At 39.3% G+C, this 24,744-nt stretch overlaps 1 protein-coding gene across 16 annotated transcripts in view; it reads left to right on the top strand.

Moving 5' to 3' along the window:
* LTBP1 (latent transforming growth factor beta binding protein 1) overlaps nt 1-24,744 on the top strand; it is a 390,791-nt gene that overhangs the window by 344,602 nt on the left and 21,445 nt on the right. For all 16 annotated transcript variants that reach the window (XM_070512275.1, XM_070512274.1, XM_070512278.1 and 13 more), the window contains 5 exons: nt 7,972-8,148; nt 8,850-8,936; nt 11,035-11,163; nt 11,848-11,988; nt 12,981-13,151. In XM_070512275.1, coding sequence (XP_070368376.1) covers nt 7,972-8,148; nt 8,850-8,936; nt 11,035-11,163; nt 11,848-11,988; nt 12,981-13,151 — 705 coding nt within the window. The remainder of the gene's footprint in view (nt 1-7,971; nt 8,149-8,849; nt 8,937-11,034; nt 11,164-11,847; nt 11,989-12,980; nt 13,152-24,744) is intronic.

Below are 24,744 nucleotides of genomic sequence, written 5' to 3'. Positions count from 1 at the left end.
ACTCAGAGATTGTTCCACTCACCATTCTATTTCTCAAAGCTGAGGACCCTTGGCACCACATTCTTCTAAAAATTGGCTTCCTTTTCACTCACTTAAATTTCACTTAGTTTGTTTTGTTCTCATTATTAAAATAATGAATATGTTTCTTAGAAAATTGGCAAATACAAAAATATATGAAAAAAGACAGTCCCCTGCAGGGTCACCATCCAGAGGTAATCTGTCACTATCCAGAGGTAATCTGTCACCCTGTTGACCTCCAGATTCTTTGAAGGGACATCCATACTCCCCCTCCCTCAACAGAACTATCTCACATTTGATCCTCAACCTACTGAGATCAGGCCCTCAGACTTCATCTCATCGAAAGTTCTTTCTCATGGGTCATAAGTGAGTGTCTGTATGCTAAAGCCGTTAGTCTCCTCACAGACTCCGTCTTCTGAAACAGTTGACAGTGGCCTCTCATCTTCCCTCCCCCTTCTCTTCCCCTTGATTGATCCTGGGACATTACTCTTTCCATATCTTCCTACCTCTCACCCTGGTCTTTTTCTGTCTCATTCTCAGACTCTTTTTCTCTTGTCCATTCCTTGAATAATAATGTTTAGCCCTCTTTTTACTCGGTATTTCTTGTCCTGGGATATTTTATCCTCATCTCTGAGTCAGCTATTACTTCTATGGTGTGGACTGCCAAATAAGTAAGTACCTTCTGCCTTCACCTCTCTCCTGAGTGCCACACTCCTGTTTCCAGCTGCCTGTTATTGGACCTTTCCCCCAGGGTGTCTTGTAAGCATCTCTGCCTGAAATTATCCCAAACCCTCTCCAACCTGTGACTCTCCCTGTGTTCATTCATTGCCAAACATCAGTGCTGGAAATCTTAAAGTCATACTTTAATTTTTCTCCTCATCCATCCAAGCCATCATAACATCCTGCCAATTCTACCTCAACAGTAATCTGAATCCACATCTACCCCCACTCCTCTGTTACCGCTGCTCTGGGCCAGTCCTTCAGCATCTCTTACCTGGACCCACGGCTGTAGCCTCCTGACTTCTCCCTGCATCTCCCATCAATTCCTGTTCCCCATTGCTGCCAGTCTGTTTTCAAAATGTAAGTGCCTACTACTGCCTACAGCATGAAGTCCAAATCCATCAGCAGAGCACGAAGACCCTTTACACTCTGTCTTAGTCTCTTTGCATCCTCTGTAACCTAGCTCACTGCTTAGCACCGTGCCTGACCTATGACAGACACTCTAACTCTTGAATAAAATTACCTCTCCATGTTCAAGAATATGTCCCTTCTATTCTTCACCATCTCACTCCCAGCTAGTTCTGTAGAATAAAAATAATTATTCATTTTATTAAAGATATAATGGAACCACACTTAAATGAGGAATTATCTATTCACACTTCTGTGTCAGAGGGATAGTTCCTCTATGTGCTTTGGGTAAATTGTGGAGCAAAAGAAAGTATTTCCCTGCTGTCCTGGGGCATGTGCAAATTGTGCTTATGGTTCTGACACTTGAGCTCAAACAGCATTCTTGTTCTTTCTTCCTAGACAGGTCCACTACAGGTTTTGTGTGTCTACATATTTTTTTAAAGCAAGAAACCACACGTAATATTATTCAAATGTTATATTTGGCAGAGTAGGGCTTTTTAAAAATGTGTTTAGTTAACCTGTAAAATAAATTAACATTGAAAGAATTTTTAAAAAATAATTTCTGATTGGAAAAAAAGACCTTTGGTAGGAAAAAAGTTTAAGACAGCGAGACCACAGTATTTAGAATGCAAACATTGGAAAATGCCATAAGACTTCTGAGGTCCTATTGTGTGTTTGTAATGGATCTATACCATAACTGTAGGTAGGGCTGAGGACAATATGCTCATTTGTTTAAAAAAAAAAAGAAAAAAGGGGTCAGATTTCTTATGTTCAAAGACAATAGTGAGAAGAGTTTACTAATTACCAAACCATACTTTTATTCTTATGAAATTTTCTGCTTGCTATATGTGGTATCTAAAATATCTAAGTTTTTAATAAAGAGAGTTCGATATTTGAATGAACTGACATGCCAGTCAATCAAAGTGACAGATTCACTCTCTCTATATAAACCATTTTATCCTAATACCACAAGAGACACCCACACTGTTGCATTAGAAATGCATTTTGGATCCTAGAATTTGCTATAAATAAGGCCTGAAGAAGAGCGGTTTCTACATTTCCTTTTAAATGTTTCCAGACATTTTACATGTCGCTTCAGATTTGGCTTTGTTCTCGCGGTCATCTTCACAGGCCCTGGCGACGCCCACGTGTCAGTGTTGTGATGGGGCTTGTGTTGCTGTGATGTCCCCTCTCTCTCGTCTCTGTGTGCTGCCTCTCCCCACTTGCCTCAGGGTGTCCCTCCCGTTTTGCTTTCTCTGCAGCACTGTGTTCTGGAGTCTCTTCTTTCACCTCTATCTGCCCGCTTTTCTTCTGCAGACTTTCCAGTTTCTAATAATATCTCCATAAATCACAGGCTTTCTCTTCTCCTCACCCTCTCCCCAGCCTATTCCTATCCCAGGCTCACTTCTCCCATTCTCTTCTAACTCCTTCACCAGAAAAAACAAAACCAGAAAACCCTTCATGCAACCTGGCAAGCATTTACTGCCTGCCTTTTAAGTGTGAGGCCCTGAGGCGACTCTCTTCCAACAGAGGCCGGCATTGTCCTCTACCCCAGCACCTAAGTCGGAAACACAGCTATCACTTGTTCACATGTTAGTGCATCTCTGCCCCATCCTCAGGCTCTCAAAGTCAGTTCTGTGACTCCTTTTGCAGACCACCTCACCCTCGCCCTGCTGTACACACACAGACCTAAATACAGTTGTGCTTTTTCTCCCTCTCACCACTGTCACACCTTATTTGCTGGCCAATATTTTTTACATTTATTTTTCAAGAGCTTGGTTCAAATGTCAACTCCTCCAGGCAGCCTTCCATGATAGCTTGTCCATTTCCCCCCCCTCCCCAGCCCCCAACTTCTGCACTGTGCCTTTGGTGCTCTCCCAGCACTGTCAGGGCCTGGCTCCTCACCTGATTGACCTCTTTAAGGACAGGAACTGTGTAGAGGAATCTTTCAAAGTAATTTTTCTCTTCTACTTTGCTATCTAACCTTCCTTTTGACTTCTTTCACATCTTTTATCATCTGAAGTTACCACCTTTCTACAATTTTCATTTTTATTTGCATCTCTTTGTACCAGTCCATTCCTATTGTTGATGCTTGTTTTCTGAAACTGAGCAGTGGCTTTCTCCTAAATTCTGCTTAAAACATACAAAATCTTCTCATTTTCCAGGAAAAGAAATATATGAGTTTCCAAGTTCTCTTTTACTCCTCCTTGGAATATTACACTAAAATTACTCATAAAAACATGAGCTAGTATAAAACGTTAGTGCCTAGGGGGCTGGCCCCATGGTCGAGTGGTTAAGTCTGTGTGCTCCCCTTGGGCAGCCCAGGGTTTAACAGGTTCCGATCCTGGGCCCAGACCTAGCACCACTCATCATGCCATGCTGAGGCAGCATCCCACAGAGCACAGCCAGAAGGACCTACAACTAGAATACGCAACTATGTACTGGGGGGCTTTGGGGAGAAGAAGAAGAAAAAGAAAAAGATTGGGAACAGATGTTAGCTCAGGGCCAATCTTAAAGAAAAAAAAGAAAACGGAAAACGTTAGTGCCTGCGGAGATGTTTAAAATAAAAAAGAATAAGTTTCCTCACTAATTCTGTTGAAAGTAATTTACTAAACATTATCACAGTCACAGAGTGTTATAAACTGATAAAATTTTTCAAGACTTTTCCAGGACTGTGGCAGGTGTTTCATTTGGGGCCATTGTTTACTGACACGTATTTGTGACGTTGCTCTTTGATCGTTGTCACAATCCTGAATGTCCCAGGAGGGTATGGAGAGGATTAGCTCCTAAAGGCCTTCAGAACACATTGCAAATAGAAAGTGACGGCAAAGACAAAGGCCCATTTAGAATTTTTGTATCCTCTTTAACCCAAGAAATGTTCTAGATTTCCTAACCCCAGCAGCCAACCTGAGATTAGACATATTCAAGGAAAGACTACAGAAGAAAACAGTCATATAAATGAACACCCACACCATCTTCTTTCTGACGAACAAAGAGAGAAGGAGCTTCTAGAAAGGGCTCTTCCCAAGCGGCACCTACAGCTCAAACCTACCCCTTCCTATTCAGAGCAAGGGAACACCATCGCACTGTACGTGGCCTTACAGCTGAACTCTACACCAGCAGGGGTTATCTGCTGTCCCCTCCCCATTTGTCTCAAACAGAAAAAAGACATAAACTGAAAAAAAGCAAAGCGAAACAAACTCAGGCTAGTCGAGGTGCTAAGAAGCTGAGCCCCATAGAAGAGGTTTGGGGAAAGCCCTAGGTATGGGACATGGGACCCAAGCTAAATATTCTCTTTCAGAAAGTGAGGATGCTTTATAACCTGCACTGTCTATCATGTGGAGTTACTCTGTGGATCACATGTAAAGGCCTCTGTAAAAGTTCCTTCAAAAAGCTCACATTGGGCTGGCCTGGTGGCTCTGCAGTTCAGTGCACACGTTCTGCTTCGGCGGCCTGGGGTTTGCTGGTTCGGATCCTGGGTGCGGACATGGTACCGCTTGGCAAGCCATGCTGTGGTAGGCATCCCGCATAAAAAGTAGAGGAAGATGGGCATGGATGTTAGCTCAGGGCCAGCCTTCCTCAGCAGAAAGAGGAGGATTGGCAGCAGATGTTAGCTCAGGGCTAATCTTCCTCAAAAAAAAAAAAAAAAAAAACTCACATGCAGGCCAGCCCCATGGCATAATGGTTTGGCCTGTTCCACTTCGGTGACCAGGGTTTGCAGATTTGGTTCCTGGGGGTGGACCTACACCACTCATCAGCCATGCTGTGGCAGCAACCCACATGCTAAATGGAGGAAGATTGGCAATAAATGTTAGCTCAGGGCGAATCTTCCTCTGAAAAAAAAAAACGGCACACATATAAAAAGGTCCCCAAACTGACTTCTTATTGCCAGCCATACCCATAGGATTAAAATACATAGATTGCTGGTTATACAGAGAGGTTAAGCCAACCTCTAAATACAAATTGAAAAAATCAAATCTGAAAATATTGAAGGAGAAGTAATATATTTCTTAGAAGTCCATGGCATAGATATGTAAAATAGCTAATCTTATTCATAAAATCTTTAAGAAAAATGAACTTCACTCTTTTTAATGCTTGACGCTTTCTATAACTATTGATTTGATCTTTTCAAATTATTTTGTGATAGAAACATTTCTCCCCTGGCAGCAGTGACCTAAACTCATACAGAGGTTCTTTAAAGAAATCACATTACATGTATTTACTGGTCAGAATGTTCCTCCAGTGGAAAAATGCTCTAGGAAGTTTTTAAAGGTTAGAAGATAGGGCAATTGTAGTTTTTCACAGAATGACCTTTGTGGACCAGCTTTTTAAAAAGAATTTGCATCTCTTTCCAAACACGGATGAGGGCCTGCCTAACCGTCAATTTCAGCTGTGTCAACATTGAACTTTCAAACTGCTTAGACAGAAAATAAGAGCAAAACTTGTAACAACCAATATAAAACTTGAATAATACAATGGTATTATTGATTGTTTCCCTTATGTAATAACCTGTGAGTTTCGTTCCAAAGAAGACAAAAGCAAAGAAAATTTTATTTCTTAGTTTCTGTGCTGTGAGTGTAACAAACATTGTAGAAAATAGACACTGTTTATATATATATATATATTATATACACACACACACATACATACATACATATATACAGGTTTCGACTCAGAAGCCTGTGGTTTCTGATTACCTATGAATGTAGCAGTTTTCATTGATGTCCTACTGCATAGTCTTCCATTTTGTAATAAATACCATGATATACCTACAACTTTGAACACAAGAATAAACAATTATTGAGCCTTCTTTTAACAGAAACTGTAAACTTGATTGGCAAAACTCTAGTTGTGTTGCTGACTTGATTTATATTTCTAAACACCAGCTGCATTTTTAGGCCAACTGAAGAAAACAAATGAGCAGAATTGTTAATAGTCATAGGGTGTCAGCTTATTCACAAGTCTTGGAGGAAAGTTCATAAGCTTTTTTACAGGGTTCATGATCGATTTAACAATAATTTATGATAACCTACTCTTAGTTTTCCCAAGTGATTCCATGTATAAGAGCTTGGAGCACCCCCTGAAGAGCCTGAACTGGTGGTGGTCCATTCCATTAGAGTGGGCAAAGCACATTTCTATCCTCTGCACACTGAAAAGCTAGATGAGATGAGAGATGTGGCAGATTTTATCCAGTTTCACACACAAGGAAATGATTTAAAACCGCTTCATAAACTGCACAGGAATCAGCATTTCACTTTTTTCCTGGACAGTTATTCTAGGCTTGAATTTGTCATCAGCTATTAACACTAACTTAGAGTCCAAGCTGAGTTCTGTCAAAGACAGAATAATATGAGAAATAGCCCGAATAATCTGAGAATTAGCCAGAATCTAGTGTGAGAGGGGTCTTTTACCTTCGCCTTAACTATGCTGTGTTCTGGGAGAAATATATACATAAAGGTTTGTTTGCTACTTTGCTTGTTTTTAATGCCATGAGAGGAAAGAAAAAGCAGTACCTTTTCTGATAAAAATTTATGAATTTACATTTTAAGAACACCTTCACTATTTGGTATATTAATCAAAATTTCCACAGTCACTTTGACTCTGCCAAAATAAATATATAGGAAGCTATTGTGAAAATAACTCATTAAATTTTCCTAATATAATTATCTACCAACTTCAAAAAAAAAAGGTAGGTGTTGACATTAAAGTCTTATCCTCACTGGCAAATGTTTGCCCTTTGTCCCTATAGTTTCTTTGGGTCTTACAACCCCAGAAACAGCAGAATTCTAATGAAAATATTTCATTAGAATTAATCTAAGTAATTGTTATGACAGTAGTCAGCTTCTTATTTGACATAACAAAATAAAAACTATTAGTAAATTCTAACTGGGTTATAGGTGGTAATTTGAACTCTAGCATATAGCAGGGAAGAGATCAGACTACTTCCCAAGTCTAGTTACAAAATATTGATCATTTTTTTAAAAGCACAGACTTGTTCATGGGCTTTAAATCTGATTGGATTAAATGATTTATAGTATTATCTAAAAGTAGGTGGAGTTCTCATCATTTGTCTTCTTTCATATCACCATGTTTGTCTTTTATCACAGAGGGTTAAACTGAGTCTGTTAGAATATATATTCCTCCAGGCCACACTTGGGCTGGGACTAGAGCCCAGCCTTGAAATTCTACCCTGAGGTTTAGCTGGCACTCATTAATTTCATTCAAAGTCATATCTTTGCAGCAATTTAAGTAGTTAGATTTTCAGTAATGAAAGGTTATTTTATATACTCCAGGTGTCTGTAATGTTTTTCTGGTTATCTTCTGCTTGGTACTATTGAGAAAAAATTGGGGGCATGGTTGAATCAAATAACCACCTAAGGGGTAATTATTATGTGTGGCCCCCACATGTCTGGTCAAGTGTTGGGGAAAATTTTCATTGATTTAAGTAGGTGTTATAGCTCAGTAAAGAATGGTCCTATGTTTGGCAAGAAAGCAGATATGGAAACTACTCAGAGCCAAATTTACAAGAATAAAGTAATTGGTTAACGTAAAAGGAAATGATTTTGACAGATTTACACTCTTGGGGTGTGTTAGAAATCCACTAAAACTCAGGATTCAAGTGCATTTTTATCTTGAAGTGGAAGAATCCAGTACTGAAAGTGGAAAGCAGCTTTCCGTAAATGAAGTGCCATTGACGCATCCAGTAGCATTTCTGTTTCACCATTGGTCTGGTCTGTTTCACCGTTGTGTTTTCTACTCTGTTGTGATACAGACAGATCTGATGTGTCCTGTCAACACTCTTTTTACTTTCTCCACTCTGTTTAGACTTAGATGTGGATCAACCCAAAGAAGAAAAGAAAGAATGCTACTATAATCTCAACGACGCCAGCCTCTGTGATAATGTGCTGGCCCCCAATGTCACCAAACAAGAATGCTGCTGTACCTCCGGTGCTGGGTGGGGAGATAACTGCGAGATCTTCCCCTGCCCGGTCTTGGGAACTGGTAAGAACCAACTAAGTGGTGGATTCATACTTGCGTTTGGTCACATGGTTATCTGTGGGCCTTGGCGTGTTCTCATTTTGGTTACTACATTGAAGCCTTGAAGTGAAAACACTCGCTGGTACCTGCCCATAGTTGAAGTGAGGTGAGAGTACCTTATAGTGAGTTTCATTCAGGGCTGGAAGCATCACCCTCATCGCACCTCAATATGAATTCTTAAATTTAACTTCTATCACAGAATATGCTGTTACAGTGGGGTTCCATATGATATTTTGGCAGAAAGATATTTCAGTTTTATTCCATTTTTAAGTTGAAACCAATCTTCTTTGCTAAAAATGACACAGCATTATCTGTAACTAGAGCTTACATATTTAGGCTAAGATTTTGCTTGATGGATTGTTATTCGTAATGGAGAAATAAGTCATAATATCAATTAAAACATGGGTAGATGAAATATGCACGAACTAGGAGAGTTTTTTTAAAATTGTAAGTAAACTTATGAAGTCGTTAGATTTCATTGCACCTAATCCATAATTTTGGAGATTGTACTGAATTCATTTGCCTGAATTAAATGGCAAGATTTGCCTTCAAGTTACTGAGTCAGAGAAAGCAAAACTGAATTTAAGACACATTCACGGAAGATGTTTTTTATTCTTTTTACAACTTCTTTTTTCTTTTTTTCTTTTTGTCTCTTCTGAAATCAGCTGAATTCACTGAAATGTGTCCTAGAGGGAAAGGTTTTGTCCCCACTGGAGAATCCTCTTATGACGGTGATGGCGAGAACTATAAAGGTCAGAATCAAGCGGAAATGAATTTGCAGCATGTGTACATATGAGACTTGTCAAGTACAAGCGTAGCTTGAGCTAGACAGATTTAGAGTTCTTTTGAGCCATGGGGACTGATTAAAAAGCCTTTAATTCTACCACTGGAAGAAGGCAGGCCCCTGTGGACTCTGGCAGAGTCATATCTTGGGAGTTTGAACACTTAAGGCTCTGTGACCTTGGGATGTCACTTGACTTCTGAGTTTCCATCTCTTCATCTCTCAGATAGGAATAATGTCTCAAAGGTTATCATGAGGATTAAATGAGATAACATGTAAAAGTACTTAATATTCTGTACTTAATAAATGTGTTCTTTTTTCCCAGAGGTATGTTAGAAATCATATGTTAGGACCATACAATTTTGACCATTGTCATGTTGATCTTTATGGTCATCAACAGAGCTAAGACTCTTGCTTTTTCTAGAACTCATCATACTATTGTTAGGACCTTTTACTAATGGCCACAGATCCATAAGAAATGGAAAAGAAGAAAACAAAAGTAGATGTGGTTCATATCTTTAATGCTATTAGTCTATAGTTCTAAAATAAATGTGCAGCCTTTTTATTTTGGTGAAATTTAAACCACATGTATGAATATTTGCTCATTAACTACTCACTTTTGACATTTCCATGATAGAGATATTATGACATTTTATATACAATACAACATTTTTTTCTTTGAAGTTTAATGTTGAAAAATGCTAAGTGGCTGAAAAACAGACTAAAACCATTTTTATTGTCCGTCAACTTTTGAAAATCAGTATTTTAATAATATGGTATAATTCAGTAGCTGGACAAGAAATCTCATATATGTTTTTTAAATACATCTATGATTTAGTCCAATTAAATAACAAGAAGACTTTGCTTTGCAATATGTATGTAATGATTTTCAAGTTCACAAATATCATACTGGTTTTTTGCAGGGATATAGTTAAATCTCATTTCATATTATGGAATAAAGTCATCCTGGAGGTTGAGTGGTTAAGTTCTCGTGCTCTGCTGCGGCGGCCCAGTGTTTCGCTGGTTCGAATCCTGGGCACGGACATGGCACCGCTCATCAGGCCATGCTGAGGCGGCATCCCACATGCCACAACTAGAAGGACCCACAACTAAGAATATACATCTATGTACCGGGGGGCTTTGGGGAGAAAAAGGAAAAATAAAATCTTAAATACATAAAGTCATCCTCTTAAAAAAAAATAAATTGCTCCTTACCTTATCTTAGCAGTGCTATAAATGGTTGCAGTAAGGTTAGGTACAGATCCCAACAGCCATATATTGTGGACTTGACCTTACGATTCTCCAGCTGTGTATCTTTGAGCAATTCATCTGTGAAGTCTCCAGTTTTTTAAATGAGGACTTAGATGACGTTAGCTCTGAAGTGCTAGAACTGATGCTAGTAATAATAGCAGTAGAAGCCACAGATAAGACTTTTTGAGAGTATACTGAGTCCTCTACGTGGATTTCCTCGTTTAAGCCTTTCAGTCCTGTCAGGTAGATGTTCCCATCATCCCCGATTTACCATCGAGTAAAATGAGCTTTGGAGATGGTAAGCGCTCTCAATTCTGTGGAGGAATGGGTCTGCCAACAGCCTTGTCAGCTTGTGCTTTCATTAGGTTATCACCAAAAAGAAAACTTTCATCATGCTCCATCAAACTCTCCTTGGACGTTGTCTTCACATCAACTAGTTAAATGGGCCAAAATATACATTTATAGAAAGGCACATTTCTTAAAAGCTATATTCTTCAGAGAATATTGTTTATGCCATTATGGAATCCATAGACTATTTCCTCAAATACGGGCTAGCATCCCAGAAACCATATTTATAGATAGACCTTCTCTAATAATGTTTTGGGCCTTGTTCCTTAAATGTCACAGACAAACCTGATTATGTTTCTACATCTGTAAACTAGGCCTAACTTTAAGAATTTTACATTGCTGTGTCTTTAAGAGTCTTTGGTGTAGAAATATTATATCTAACTTGAAGCCCAGTATTGGTTAGACTCTCCTCTTTAGCTGAAAGACCAAAGCTAACTCCTCTTTCTGTGTCTCCGTTTCTTCACCCATAGATGCAGATGAATGCCTACTGTTTGGACAAGAAATCTGCAAAAATGGATTCTGTCTGAACACTCAGCCTGGTTATGAATGCTACTGTAAGCAAGGGACATACTATGACCCCGTCAAATTGCAGTGCTTTGGTAAGTTTTAAGAGGATCTAGTGTGCCGTGAAAATATACGGATGGAAAAAAATAAGTAATGCTGTGTATTAAAAACAATTTCTTTGAATCTAAATCATGTCTTGAAAAGATGTGTAAATGTTTTACGGATCTTTTTCTTGAGCAATAAGATTTATGAAAATCAAAAACCTCCACACTGCTATTTGAATAGATTTGAAACAAAGAGTTAATATTCAATGTGGAATTATAATTCAGGTCGCTGGTTTAGCTGAAGTGTTCTTTTGGTCTGGGGAACCTCCTGTTTCATCCCTCATACCATGCAAGTGAAAGTCATTTTTAAATACTGACCCAGACTTTAATGCTTAAGCAGAAAACCATACACGCTAGGCAGAAAAACATAGCAAAAGGAAATAATTTTAAAACTACCATAAATAGGCATTTTATCTTAAATTTCTAAGCGTATCTTGTTCCTAAATGTTTTCTTTTTTTATTTAAATGTCAGCAGCAGGGCAACATTATTTTTCCAGTCAATACGACTTAACATTTTTGTAGTCAGAGCTGTTCTCTTTTGGATGATGCTGTGTAGTTAATTAAAATGTGGCAGACCCTGGAATCTGGACTGAATTTAACAGTGTGAAAGTTTGGTAAGTGTATAAGGTGCAACTGATTGCTGATTTTCTTCAATAATTTTTTTTTCCTTTTAAGATATGGATGAATGTCAAGACCCCAACAGTTGTATTGATGGCCAGTGCATTAACACAGAAGGCTCTTATAACTGCTTCTGTACTCATCCATTGGTCCTGGATGCTTCAGAAAAGAAATGTATACGACCGACCGAATCACATGGTATGCTTGGATGTGAGATTCCGGTCTGCATCCAAATAAATGTCATAAAGTTTTCCTTTTGACTGAAATGTGAGCTATTGGAAAATAGAAAAATTGATTCCTCGAGCATTTTGAAATTAAAATGAGATGCTAAGAGAAATAATAAGATGCATATCATCCACATGTAGGAGATTTAATTCCCCAAATGTAGTCATTTAATGGACAACAGAATACAGAGTGGCTGAGCAGATGGCAGAGCTGTTCCACGCTTGAGAGTTCTGCACATTTAACCCTCAAAGGCAGCTGAGGAAGTTGTAAGTTCAGGGAAAGATAATGAGGTTTGCTTGACTGGACTGGAGGACACGGATGAGGCTGGGCATTCAACAAAACAGTGGAATTCAACAAAGTCTTGGAGACCCCTGAAGTCTGCAGATAGGAATCCCTGTTCATCCCCAGTGGGGTAATGTGCCACTGATAATTGGCATAACTGATTGATGCATCGTTACATTCAGTAGACAACTTTAGATGAAGTCAATTGAAAGGTGGAAAGGTTAGAACTGAGGACACTAGGATTGAAGTGTCCCTAGTCTGAGGTTTTGGCAGATGAATTGGGTGAGAAAGCATGAATCCAAAAGACGTTATGTAGAAAGAAATGTAGGATTTGACAGAGGAGCAAATGTAAAAAAGCAAAGATTGGGAAAAGCAGAAGTTCATCAGGATTATGAAATATAGAAGCAAGATAGAGGGGGTGTTTTATGTAATGATGGAAAGCTATAGAGGGAAGGATTTAATTGGAACATGATGGGCAGGTTGAATTTCAGCTGATGGAATGACACCCAATTGGAGATGACAGAGGTTTGATCCATGGAAAGATCAGGCTGGCTTCAGACTTTTACTTGGAAGTCAGTCTTAGAGATGGAGATGGAAACTTTGAGACTCGTTGGCTTCTACCACAGTGTTTATGAAATAGGAATAACAGTGCAATTGTCATGGAACCATGTCTTCCCTTTCAGAACAAATCGAAGAAACTGATGTCTACCAAGATCTGTGCTGGGAACATCTGAGTGATGAGTATGTGTGTAGCCGGCCTCTTGTTGGCAAGCAGACGACTTACACTGAGTGCTGCTGTTTGTATGGAGAGGCCTGGGGTATGCAGTGTGCGCTCTGCCCCATGAAAGACTCAGGTGAGCCCTTATCTAATTCCTTCTGCTGGAGGCCTTTCGGAATAAGTTCACCTCACCTCCTTTGGAGCCTGACAATTCTCTTTTACTTATATGTCTTCACCTTCACTCCTGATACCTTACTTTCATTGGGTGTGTGTATGTGTGTGTGTGTGTTAGGGGAAGAGCAGGGTTGCATAAACATCTGGCTCCTGGTTTACTTCCAATCCAGACCCTGTCATTAATTTTTGAAACCCTCGTTCCATTTTCCCCAAAGAATGATAAATGACCCAAAGAAGCATAATGCAATTTAGCAATTGGTGACATAGATCTTTAGAATTTATATTTCCTAATACTACTTTTTTTCCTGCAATCCTTCTCATTTCTCACGGTTTCTACTTGAGCAAAAAGTGTTAGAGCCTGTAGAGAATCTTTGTAGCTGAAAGTCCAAGTTTTTATGTGAGAGAGATCAGAAAGAGGTTAGAACAGTAAAGGAAGAGAGTAGAAAGTATGAAAGTGAAAACGTATTTGAACAAATCTCCTTTCCTTTCAAGTTTTAGATCTGGGCTTAAACCTTTGGTCAAATGGCAAAAATGCAACAGGCTAAGCTCTCGGTTTTATCCCCTCCCTTCGTGTCAGAGGAGGACTGGAAGGTGCTGACTCTGGGCTCCTGGACTGGGCTGTTTGGTGACTTTTGGCTTGTGCACTGACTACGTATTTCTCTTCTTACCACTGCAGCTCCGTACTGCTCATTAAAGGAAGGCACTCGGAAGTGTTCGGTATATCGCTTTGTCTTTGACTATAAAATCAATTTGTTAAAGCTAGAAAAGTACTATGTGGGTATAAAGTAAAGGAGTTTATAACGAACAATTTCTCAGAATGGTTAGGGGGGGAAGGGTTACTGGAGAAAAGGAAATGCATTAATTTTTAGTTAATTAGAATGCAACTTTCTAGCTATTTAATAAATTATCTTTTCAGCTTGGAAATACCTTACAACCAATGTAGCATAAAAAAGAAAATAATTCGAAATGCTATAAAAGGAAAATGACTAGCAACGAATGAAGAGCAAATACATAAAGAAATAGATGACAATGATAAGAGCCCAGAAATGGGAGACGATGGGTTCTGGGACTGGAATCTAGAACGGCCCTCAGCAGCTGCGGGACTAGGGAAAAATAACCTCCCCCCGGGCAGCTCATTTGTAAAACGGAGGCGTCTATATTTATCTGTGGGGTTGTTGTGAGGGTGTAGGTAGAGCAAGAATACATATTGTCATTACTGTTGCCTCTGTCCCTGGAGGCAGATGCCACAAAGGAGAGGAAAGTGAAGTCCATGGGACTTGAGTCGTCCTCTCACAATGCTCTAATCCCTCAGATCTTTTTGACTTAGGCAGTATATTTCATTGTTTAATTTTTTTCAAAAATAATATATACTTCTTCTAAAGAATCAAAGATGTTATGTCACCCTTTGCCTCCCCCATCGCAGCTGAACCTCTGCTCCTTAGAGATGTTCACTCCTAATAGTTGGTTTTTTGTCATCCAAGCCTCTTTCCTATGCATTAATTTGTTGTTATATGTTTATATTTATATTAGTTATTATATTTATATTTAAGATAATATTTAAAACTGAAATCTGTATCATCAATCTAAGGTGCATTTTGTTTTTATTTTACTCTTCAGTATTTCTGAAATTGGGGATGTCTTATAATTGATGGCATCTAACAATGGCCACAGCCAGTTTGTCACACTTTAACATCTGTTATATCAGGATGCATTTTACAATCTATGGTGTCTTAGAATTGATGAAAGATAGTAGTTTTTTAAATGGCTGCACAGACTCTGTTTTATAGATGTACCATGGTTTATTTAGTCACCTCCAGCACTGGACATTTGGATTGTCCACCTCCCGCCCATCCACCCCACCCAGACTCAATCTTGTAAACAGTGCTGCAATGAATCTTCATGTATGTATCTCATATATACCTGTGGGAGTGCCTCAGTAAGAAAATTCCTACAAATGAAAATACTAGGCTGGGATGTATGAGCACTTTAAATTTACTATATTACTCTCCAAAAATATTGCACAAATTTACACTCACATTGGCACGTTTGAAATGTCAACCTCATAACCCTTTTTTCACACCCTTCTACCACTGGATATTCTCAGTCTCTAAAGTTGTTCTTATCAGATGGGTGAGAAAGGTACCCTATATATCTCTCCCTATTTCCAGGGAATTTGAGCAACTTTTCCATGTTTATAGATAATTTGTATTTCTTTGCCAATGAATTGTTTATCTTATCCTCTGCCCTTTTTTGTGTGTGATTTTGTGTCTTTATCTTATTGATTTGTAGGAGCTTTGTATACATATTATTTTACGACCCCAACATTTGGGTTATGGTATGCTTGTTTTTATGGAAACTCCTTTATGAAAGGTTCTGTGTATGTTTGCATTTTATTTCTCTCCCTGTCCTGAACCTGTGATGTTAAGTATTTGCTGCATGTAAATCTGACAAGCCGGTGCCTTTGAAAGTCAAATTTAATTGACTAAGTCTTTAAAAGGATATTCAAGTATTTTGCTATGAGAAATGAATTTTAGAATATTGCATCAATTATTTTTAACTTGGATTTTACAAAACAAATTTTTGAATGTAAATTTGAACAGATACGTGTGAACAAGTGAACAAAATATTGTATGATATTTTTAGGAGAGTAAGAGGTATCAGAAAAAATGGTACCACACACCAAATTTTAAAAAGTTGAGCATCATTGCTACACTCTTTCTAGTTAATAGACGCATAGTACTTAAGATAAATTCTCCAAAAAGAATCTCTATATAGTCAGCCCAATCCTCAAAATCAGTGGTTTTCAGTCTTTTATTTTTTTAAGCAGTGGTAGTCTTTTGTCAACTGAATTATTATTATTTTAACTTCCAGTATATAAATTCATTGACATCATAGATGCTCGGAGGACTAGTTGATGTTCTAGTCATGTCTACACCAAAGCAGCTCCCACTGAGCACCTTTCTGCAGGACTAGAGTGACTAATAGGAGCATAGGGGTGAGCACATGGCCTCTGGAACCAGGTTGCCTGGGTTTGAATCCTGGTTTGGCAATTTCTTGTCTACACAACCTTGTTTCATTGTCTCTCTGTGCCTCAGTTCCTCGTGTGAAAATAATATCACCAGCCTCACAGGGTTGTTGTAAGAATTAAAGTTCACACTGAATACTTAGAACAGTGCTTGACACATGGTAAGCATTCAGAAAATAGTAGCAGCTGTTGCTACCACTGCTAGGTGACTCAGATCAAATGCATTTTCAGATGTAACTGAAACCCAAGGATCTTATAAAATACACAATTACCTGAAAGCATCTGAACATGAATTAAGGATAGACAAATGCAGAAATGATTGTTCTCATATGAAACTTTCTCTTCTAGACCACTGCTTTATAATCATTAATGGATGTGTCAATTACCTGGAGATCTTAACAGAAAACAGATTCTGGTTCCTAGGTGGAGGCGGGGGTAGGCAGGATTCTGCATTCCTAACAAGTCTTAAGGTGATGCAGCAGCTGCTGGTCCTCAGACCACACTAGCAAGGTTCTAGAGATAGCTAACAGCATGCAAATTGATTTTGTTAAAAGCGACTTTAATTCTGCTATTAATTTTTCAAAGAGGAAGCAAAGAATGTGCGAATTTTAAAACTAGTTTGTGGGCCGACCCCATGGCCAAGTAGTTAAGTTTGCGCTCTGCTGCAGCAGCCCAAGGTTTTGCTGGTTCGGATCCTGGGCGTGGACATGGCGCTGCTCGTCAGGCCACGTTGAGGCGGCGTCCCACATGCGACAACTAGAAGGACCCACAACTAAGATATACAACTATGTACTGGGGGATTTGGGGAGAAAAAGCAGAAAAGGAAAAAAAAAAAAAGATTGGCAATAGTGGTTAGCTCAGGTGCCAATCTTAAAAAAAAAACAAAAATCTGGTTTGTTCATAATTTATGTCATTGAACCTGTTAAATTTGCTGTTCATGGATATCTTGATAGTTGAGAAAGGACTAGATTGTCTGTTTGTTAATGTAAGCACTGGGTTGATCCCTGCCTGCCAGGCACTGAACCTTCCAGTTTGCCTGGGAGTGCAGCACTGCTTGGGGGAACAATTAGTTACTGATGGAAACAGTGCTGGAGGAATTTGAGGAGTAAATCGTAGCACTTGTCATCGGCTTTGAGCATTAAAGTGCAGTGTAAAGTAAAGCTTTGGCTCCAGAGCAGGCTTTCACACTTCTGGTCCAATAGGTCATGGGCACTAATTCTTGCTAAGGCAGCAGCTCCATCTGAGAATACTGGTAGTTGGAGGAGGTGGGAGTGGCTCTCTGAATCGTGTTCTCTGAAGTTAGATGGCGTCTTGGGAATTGGTGCCACAGGCAGGAGAAATGAGCGGAGGGTGATGGATTGTGTCAAGGTCACTTTACATGAGGAGAATTGCACAGTTGTTTAATTCAGTATGTTTCTGGGGCTGCTTAGGATCCCATTTTAATTCTCAGCTAAAGTCTTAGAGGCCAGACACCAGGCGTGAGGAGAAGGCTGCAGCTCATCCAGGGCGGTACTGCAGATGCGACAGTGGACAGTTTGCTGAGGTGGCCATGTCCTCACAGCCTCCCCCTCCTCAACCTCTGGAGGCCTCCGTTCCCTTATTCCTGCTCCTGCCTCCTCTATCTCTCCTTCCCCTTTCGAAGCCCTCTAATCCTGCCTGCTCTTAGAATGTTTTTTTCGGAGGATCGGGGTGGGGGGACATTGAACGGCTTTGGGATGATCCTCAAATGTGGACTTTTGATCATGATATCATGCCAGCCTCTGCGAGAAAAAGATATTTGGAAAACCAAGTCGGGGAAAACAAACCACATATCCGTATCATAAACAAGGGTGGTCATTTTTTGAGCTTTCTGGGAGTTTTCAGTGCTGTGCTAGAAGGAAATCATAAGGATGATTATCAGAACTTTGAAATCTTTGGTGGATGTGGAGTTTATTGGAATATGAGTTTTCTATCTCCACTGTAGAAAAAATTATGATAGCTAAAATGCATTTAGCACAGTGCCAGGCACTATTCACAATACTTTCCATCTATTAAGATGTTTAATTCTCCAGGCCTCCTTATGAGGTAGGTGTCTAATTACCTCCTTTACCTGGAGAAGCTGAAGCAGAGAAGATTAAGTTACTTGCCGGGGCCGTATACCAGTAAGTGGCAGATTCAAATCCAGGCAGCCTGGCTCAGCATCCGTGCTTTTAATCCCTTCAGTGTTACTCCAGTCCCTTTCTCTCCAGGGTCTCAAAGCACATCTTAAAGTCTCCCTTAGAATATAAAAGTAACAAAGTGAAAAATTAAAGCTGAGATTTTTAAATTTTTGCATACCTTGTGTGCTTAGAGAAGAGACAAACTACATCTTTAGAGCTAGGCAGTAAGCTTAGGAAAATTAGAGATGGTGCCTAAACCTACAGATTACAAAATATGTAGGGTGCCGTTATCTCAGGATAAAAACTTACTGACCTACAAATGAAAGAAAATTAAACAGATTAGAACACTGGGATCTAAAGTTACCAGGGATCCCAGTGTCTGTGGTTATCTTGTTAAAATAATTGACTTATTTTAAGTAAATTGGACATAAAGACTTGATAAACTCTTGATCTAAAACTGAAGAAATTTTCCTCATAGGAAACTTAGTGTGTTGGGAGAGTGCCACCTATTGGTGGTATGGTGTACTGCACCCCAGATGATTAAACCTCTGAAGTACTCTTGATGAGAGTCAGGCGTTGAAAGATGAGCGTGGTTAAAAAAAAGAAAAACTCTAAGGAAACTGAAGTGCCACAAAACAAATTGGCAAATGTTAAAAATAGTTTCATAAAACACTAGTAGTGATCAAAATTCAGAGGCATTTGTCCTTAGTTTTGCTGAGAGAGCAGCTTGAAGATACAGATATATAGATGCATTTGATTAAAAAATTCTAGTGCCAGGAATACAGATTATCCTTGTACTTGAGTGCTAGGAAAAAAGATATAATCAGGAGCAAGCCCCATGACCAAGTGGTTAAGTACACGCGCTCTGCTTCAGCAGCCCAGGGTTTCGCCACTTTGAATCCTGGGCGTGGACATGGCACCACTCGTCAAGCCATGCTGAGGCGGCATCCCACATGCCACAACTAGAAGGACCCACAACTAAAAGTACACAACTATGTACTGGGAGGCTTTTGGAGAAAAAGGAGAAATAAAATCTTTAAAAAAAAAAAAGATATAATCAGTATAGCGTAGGAGAGTTTAAAATCAATTCTGTCAGCAGGGAATTGGTGGATAATTTTTGGCGCATCCATAGAGTGGGAAATACTTTATAGACATTTTTTTAAATGAGGCATTATCTATAAATCGTAATATAGAATTATGTCTGTTATTTTTAAACAAGACAAAGAACAGCATGTTTAGTAAACTGTTATATACAAGGTGCGGTTAGGAGTAAGAACCATGTCTGAAATACCATACAAATTATTTATAGTTTACCTGTTTTCAGTTTTAGTTAAATTATTTACATATTCCTTCATTTTGCTATTTACTGAACACCTATTATGTACTAAGAACAAACTTTAGAACAGATGTACAGTCTTTTTACGTGAAATATAAAATCTAATTCTGTAAACTAACATAATATGCAATTATGTTGCATTGCTAAGTAAGAATAGTTTATTCCTAAATATTCTCGCTTAAATGTGTACATGATATCCTTATTTAATAAAGTCACTGTTTGCTATGACACAAATTTTTGAATACTTCCAAATAGCTAATCTATCCCCAATTTTTTCATATGGTTTTGCAAATGTGAAAGAATTTGGACTGTGTTTGAACAGTTGAGCTAGTGATTTCTTCCATATCCGTGCGCGGCTCTTACATGTTCCCAAAGATCTCAGTGTAAGAAGTTTCATAATACCCTTGGAGGTGTGAAGGAAGACAGGGATTTGACTCATGGAGTAAACTTGAAAAAATATTGTAACTGGGCATGGTTGCAAAAGGCCTTTCAGCAGTCCTAGTTTAAAGGCTTTTCCAAGAAATATGTTTCCAAAGAATGTTAATAATAACTTTGGAACATCTTCCATGTGAGGCACAGTGCGTGGTCACCGCCTTCAGCTGAGGCAGTCCAGGGATCTCGTTCTGCTTTTGGCACTGCTTCTGTCAGTTGCACTGGACAAGTTACTGCAGTCTCCTTTATCCAAAGCTCCGCGCTCTTTTGTGAGGTTATAGTAATTAGTACTCTGAGTATGAAAGCATTTGTCATTTTGATCGTAGATCCTGAATATTATGATTAAAGAGTGTGTAGCTGTTAATAAGCTTTAGTGGAGAATTAAAAGTAAACTGGAAGGATCCAAAAGGCCTCCTAAATTGAGTGGCCAATGCCTGCACGCAGAACGTGTACACTGTACACACAGAGTGTCCTCTCAGTGGTGAGTGGTCCAGCTCTTTGGGGCTGAATTCTTAGTATCCACGGAACTAGATTGAATAGGATACCATATGAAATGGCAAGTAAGCAAATTCTGTTGTTTCTTATTGAAAAGGTTCTTTTATTTACTGGAAAGCTTCCCCTTACGCCCCTGGAAAAGGGTGCAAATACTTTTCTTACTATAAAAGGGTTATTGCAAAAGAAAATTTAGTAATGAGTTATGCACATCTAGCTTTGTCGTTTCATGTGATCATTACGTTGGTTTCTTCCTTTGTAAAATGGCAGTAGCAACAACACCGGCCTCCGAGGGTCATTTGAGGGTTAAATGTGATAATGCGTGCGAGATGCTTAACATGCAGTAAATACTTCATAGGTGTTAGTGATGGTTATAAGTCAAAGCCTGTTCCAGGAAATGAGCTGAGCTAATGATTATTCCCCACTGCTACCTTGTTATATGGTGCTAGAAGTCTCTTTGACAGGAGGCAAGAATCAGAGACATTGAGGGAAGGGAGAGCATTTGGGGACTAATGCAGGGCCAGATACCTCTGTGGACCCCCAGAGAAGCTGCTTCTGTGCCCTTCCAGGCTCCTAGGCCACCTGTAAGTCATAATGTCTGAAAGAGACTTCATGCCTGGAAAGGACCGTTTAGTGTTGGGGTTTAAATGAACATTCAGTGTATTCAATTTGTAAATGTTAAAACCCACATTCTCCTCAGAATGTAAGTTCAACTTACACATTTTGTCATTCTATTTATAAGTCCAATATTTTTATATAGAATGAGATCGATTTTTATTTTGTCATTAATGTTTATATATCTCTAGGAACAGGTTAAACTTTCCTTGAGAGTTCTTTCTATATCAAAACTCTATTAATTAAATCTCTAACACTGGTCTCCATTTATAAGTTTATGTATTTAATTTTTTCTCAAGTACTTTCTATATCTGAGCAGGCAGCCACAGTCCTAATAAGGATTTTCTTCTTAAGTATTTAAGCAGCTCTTACAAATCTAATAAATCAAACTTAAAATGCAACGAATTGAATTCCTTAATAAATTTAGATATCGATTACCAACTTAATCAAGTTCTCTTAATTCTTATTCAATGTAAAATCCTAGGGGCTGGCCCCGTGGCCGAGTGGTTAAGTTCGCGCGCTCCGCTGCAGGCGGCCCAGTGTTTTGTTGGTTCGAATCCTGGGCGCGGACATAGCACTGCTCGTCAGACCACGCTGAGGCAGCGTCCCATGTGCCACAACGAGAAGAACCCACAACGAAGAATATACAACTATGTACCGGGGGGCTTTGGGGAGAAAAAGGAAATAATAAAATTTAAAAAAAAAAAAAAAAATCCTAAATCTAAAGTCAGTTCTGTTTCAAATTGAAATCACAAGTCCTGTCCATCAGATTCTCTATTATATGATTCTCTTAAACATTGTAGACATATGAAATAAGAAAAATAACCCACTGCACCCTAAAACTTTAATAGATAAGTATTAATATTCTAAACTTAATGTATGTCATTATCTGTGTAGCAGAATTACCATCTTAGGTCAACTGACGTCACTGGGTGGGCAAATTCATACCTGTGATTAAGTCAGTTATCAATGAGAGAATTAAGACTAGCATTTGGGACAGTTACTCACAGTGTGAGTCAGGGCAGCCAAGCATGAGATACAGAGCACATTCTGCTACTGCCGTGTTAACAGGGGATACCAAATGTTTCTCATGTATAGTATTTTTTAATCAATATCTTCCATTGCACTGATTGTCAAGGGAATAATAGGGCAGATAAAATTAATTAATAAAAGCTTTTCTCCAACTACACATGACTCCCCCCAAGAATCAGATACTCTCTCCTAAAGAGATGTGCTCACCCCTTGAGATTTCTGACCACACCGATGGCTCAGACTGATGGCTAACCTCCCCCATCCCTGTAATAAAGGCTGGCGTATTAGGGTTCTCCAGGAAAACAGAACAAGTAGAGATTGATCCATTCATTCATATAAAGAATTGGCCCATGTGATTATATAAGCTGGGAAATTCAAAATCTGCAGGATTCGCTGATGGTGTGGGAGGCCCAAGTAGAGCTAGCTTCCAGTTCAAAGGCTGTCAGGCAGAAGGAGCCAGTGTTGCAGATGGAGTCCAAAGGCAGTCGGCAGCGGGCTGGAAAATTCTCTTACTCAGAAGAGGGTCAGTCTTTCTGTTGCATTCAGGCCTTCAACCAATTGAATGAGGCCCACCCACATTATAGAGAGCAATTGGCTTACTCACATCCACCAAGTTAAATGTTAATCTCATCCAAAAACACCCTCACAGAAATGCCCAAAATAATGTTGGACCAACTACCTCCGGGCATCGCATGGCCTTGCCAAGTTGACGCATGAGGTGAGCCATCATGACTGGGGCTGAGAAAAAGGTTGCGAGCCAGTGAAGGAAAACATGTGCATTTTGTGGACCTTCTGCAGCCCCCACTACCATCCTATACACATTTAAGGCGGGGCCTTAATTTTCAGTTTGGAGCTGACTGTTGTTCCTTTTCCATCCCCAGGTATCTGCTGGAGAAGGGTGGGAGGATACTCAACACTTAAGCAGGGCCCCCTGCTGGACAGGGCTGTTCCCACAGGTCAGGGCCTCTTCCACCAAACCCGCAAAGAGATGCTGGACTTGTGAAAGGGGATGAGTAAGCAGGAATGAGTGACAGAGAAGCCAGGTGCCAAAAGGAGGGACAGTGCATCAGAGGAAGAATACTAGAAATAAAGCTGAAATGTGAGGTTTTTTAACAACCTTGTCTAGGCAGATGCCTTAGAGAAAGCAAGTCAATCACATTCAGGTTATGGTCATATTGTTGTCATTGATTAAAAACATATTAGAAGAGGGGCCGGCCCCATGGCATAGTGGTTAAGTTGACGTGCTCTGCTTCAGTGGCCTGGGGTTCGTGGGTTTGGATCTCAAGTGCAGACCTACACACTGCTCATCAAGCCATGCTATGCTGGCGTCCCGCATACAAAATAGAGGAAGATTGGCATAGATATTAGCTCAGCAACAATCTTCCTCACCACAAAAAAAAAAGAAAAAACATGGTTTGCTGCAGAGTAAGGAAAGTTAAAAAAAAAAAAACCTCTGATCACAGGGAAAACTTACTCCATTTCCTGCTACACTGAGGAGTGTCCTGGAACAAGCTGCATTTCCCAGACCTGATTCCCTGGAGTGGTGAGTCAGTGAGTGTTCTGAATGCCAGCTGGGAGGACCAGCGGCCCTCGCTGGACTGCAGACTCTGTTTTGAGAACTGCTTGAAGCTATTGTCTCAGCGGCCTCGACAATTTGAGAACAGTTTGACGTGTGAGGCGTTTGATGAAAAGATGACCAGTTGGTGACATGAGCACTTCTGGAGTTTGTGTACACTTGGATTTCGGGGTGTCAGTTTGATTCGGTGCTTATTTTCATAAGAGCTATACTGCGTTGAAGTGCTAAGAAAGTATTTGGCCACCCTCTGTTAGATAAAATATTCTGAATAGAGACTAAATTTCGTTATGATTATGATGGCACTGATGTCCTGTTAGAATCTTTCTAATTTAGAGCCAAAGTAGAAAAATGAAAACATGCATGTAAAATGGACAATCTGATCACAGAAAGCAACACTTTTATTTTTAATTAAGAAGAGATCTAATTTATCTCAAAAATAAAATTTTTAGCAGTTTAAACTTTCTCCTTTGAAATCAGATTATGAACAGGCATTCAGTTTTCTAGAAACGCCTTTTTGGTGTTATCTTTTACTAGGTGATTTGCTCTTTAATGGAAATTTTACTTTCACATATTTCAAATAAACTTTGCTCCTGTTATGGCTTTTTTTCTCTTCAATGATAGGAATAGTTGAAACATACTCGAAGAAGGATGAACTATGATAAGTGGTACTATGAGAAAATCACTGTACATAATTGCTTAAAGCCTGAGATTTTGAATTCAAATAATGTTGTATTTATTTTGACCTTTTCTTTTTTTTTTTTTATTAATGTTATGATAGATTACAACCTTTTGAAATTTCAGTTGTACATTTTTGTTAGTCATATTGTGGGTACACCACTTCCCCCTCCGTACCCTCCCCCCACCCCCCCTTTTCCCTGGTAACCACCGATCAGATCTCCTTCTCAATAT

Source organism: Equus asinus, chromosome 6 (genome assembly GCF_041296235.1).
Source record: "Equus asinus isolate D_3611 breed Donkey chromosome 6, EquAss-T2T_v2, whole genome shotgun sequence".
NCBI classification, from domain to species: domain Eukaryota; kingdom Metazoa; phylum Chordata; class Mammalia; order Perissodactyla; family Equidae; genus Equus; species Equus asinus.
The sequence above is the reverse complement of the archived record's forward strand: the minus strand, read 5'-3'. Positions and strand labels throughout refer to the sequence as shown.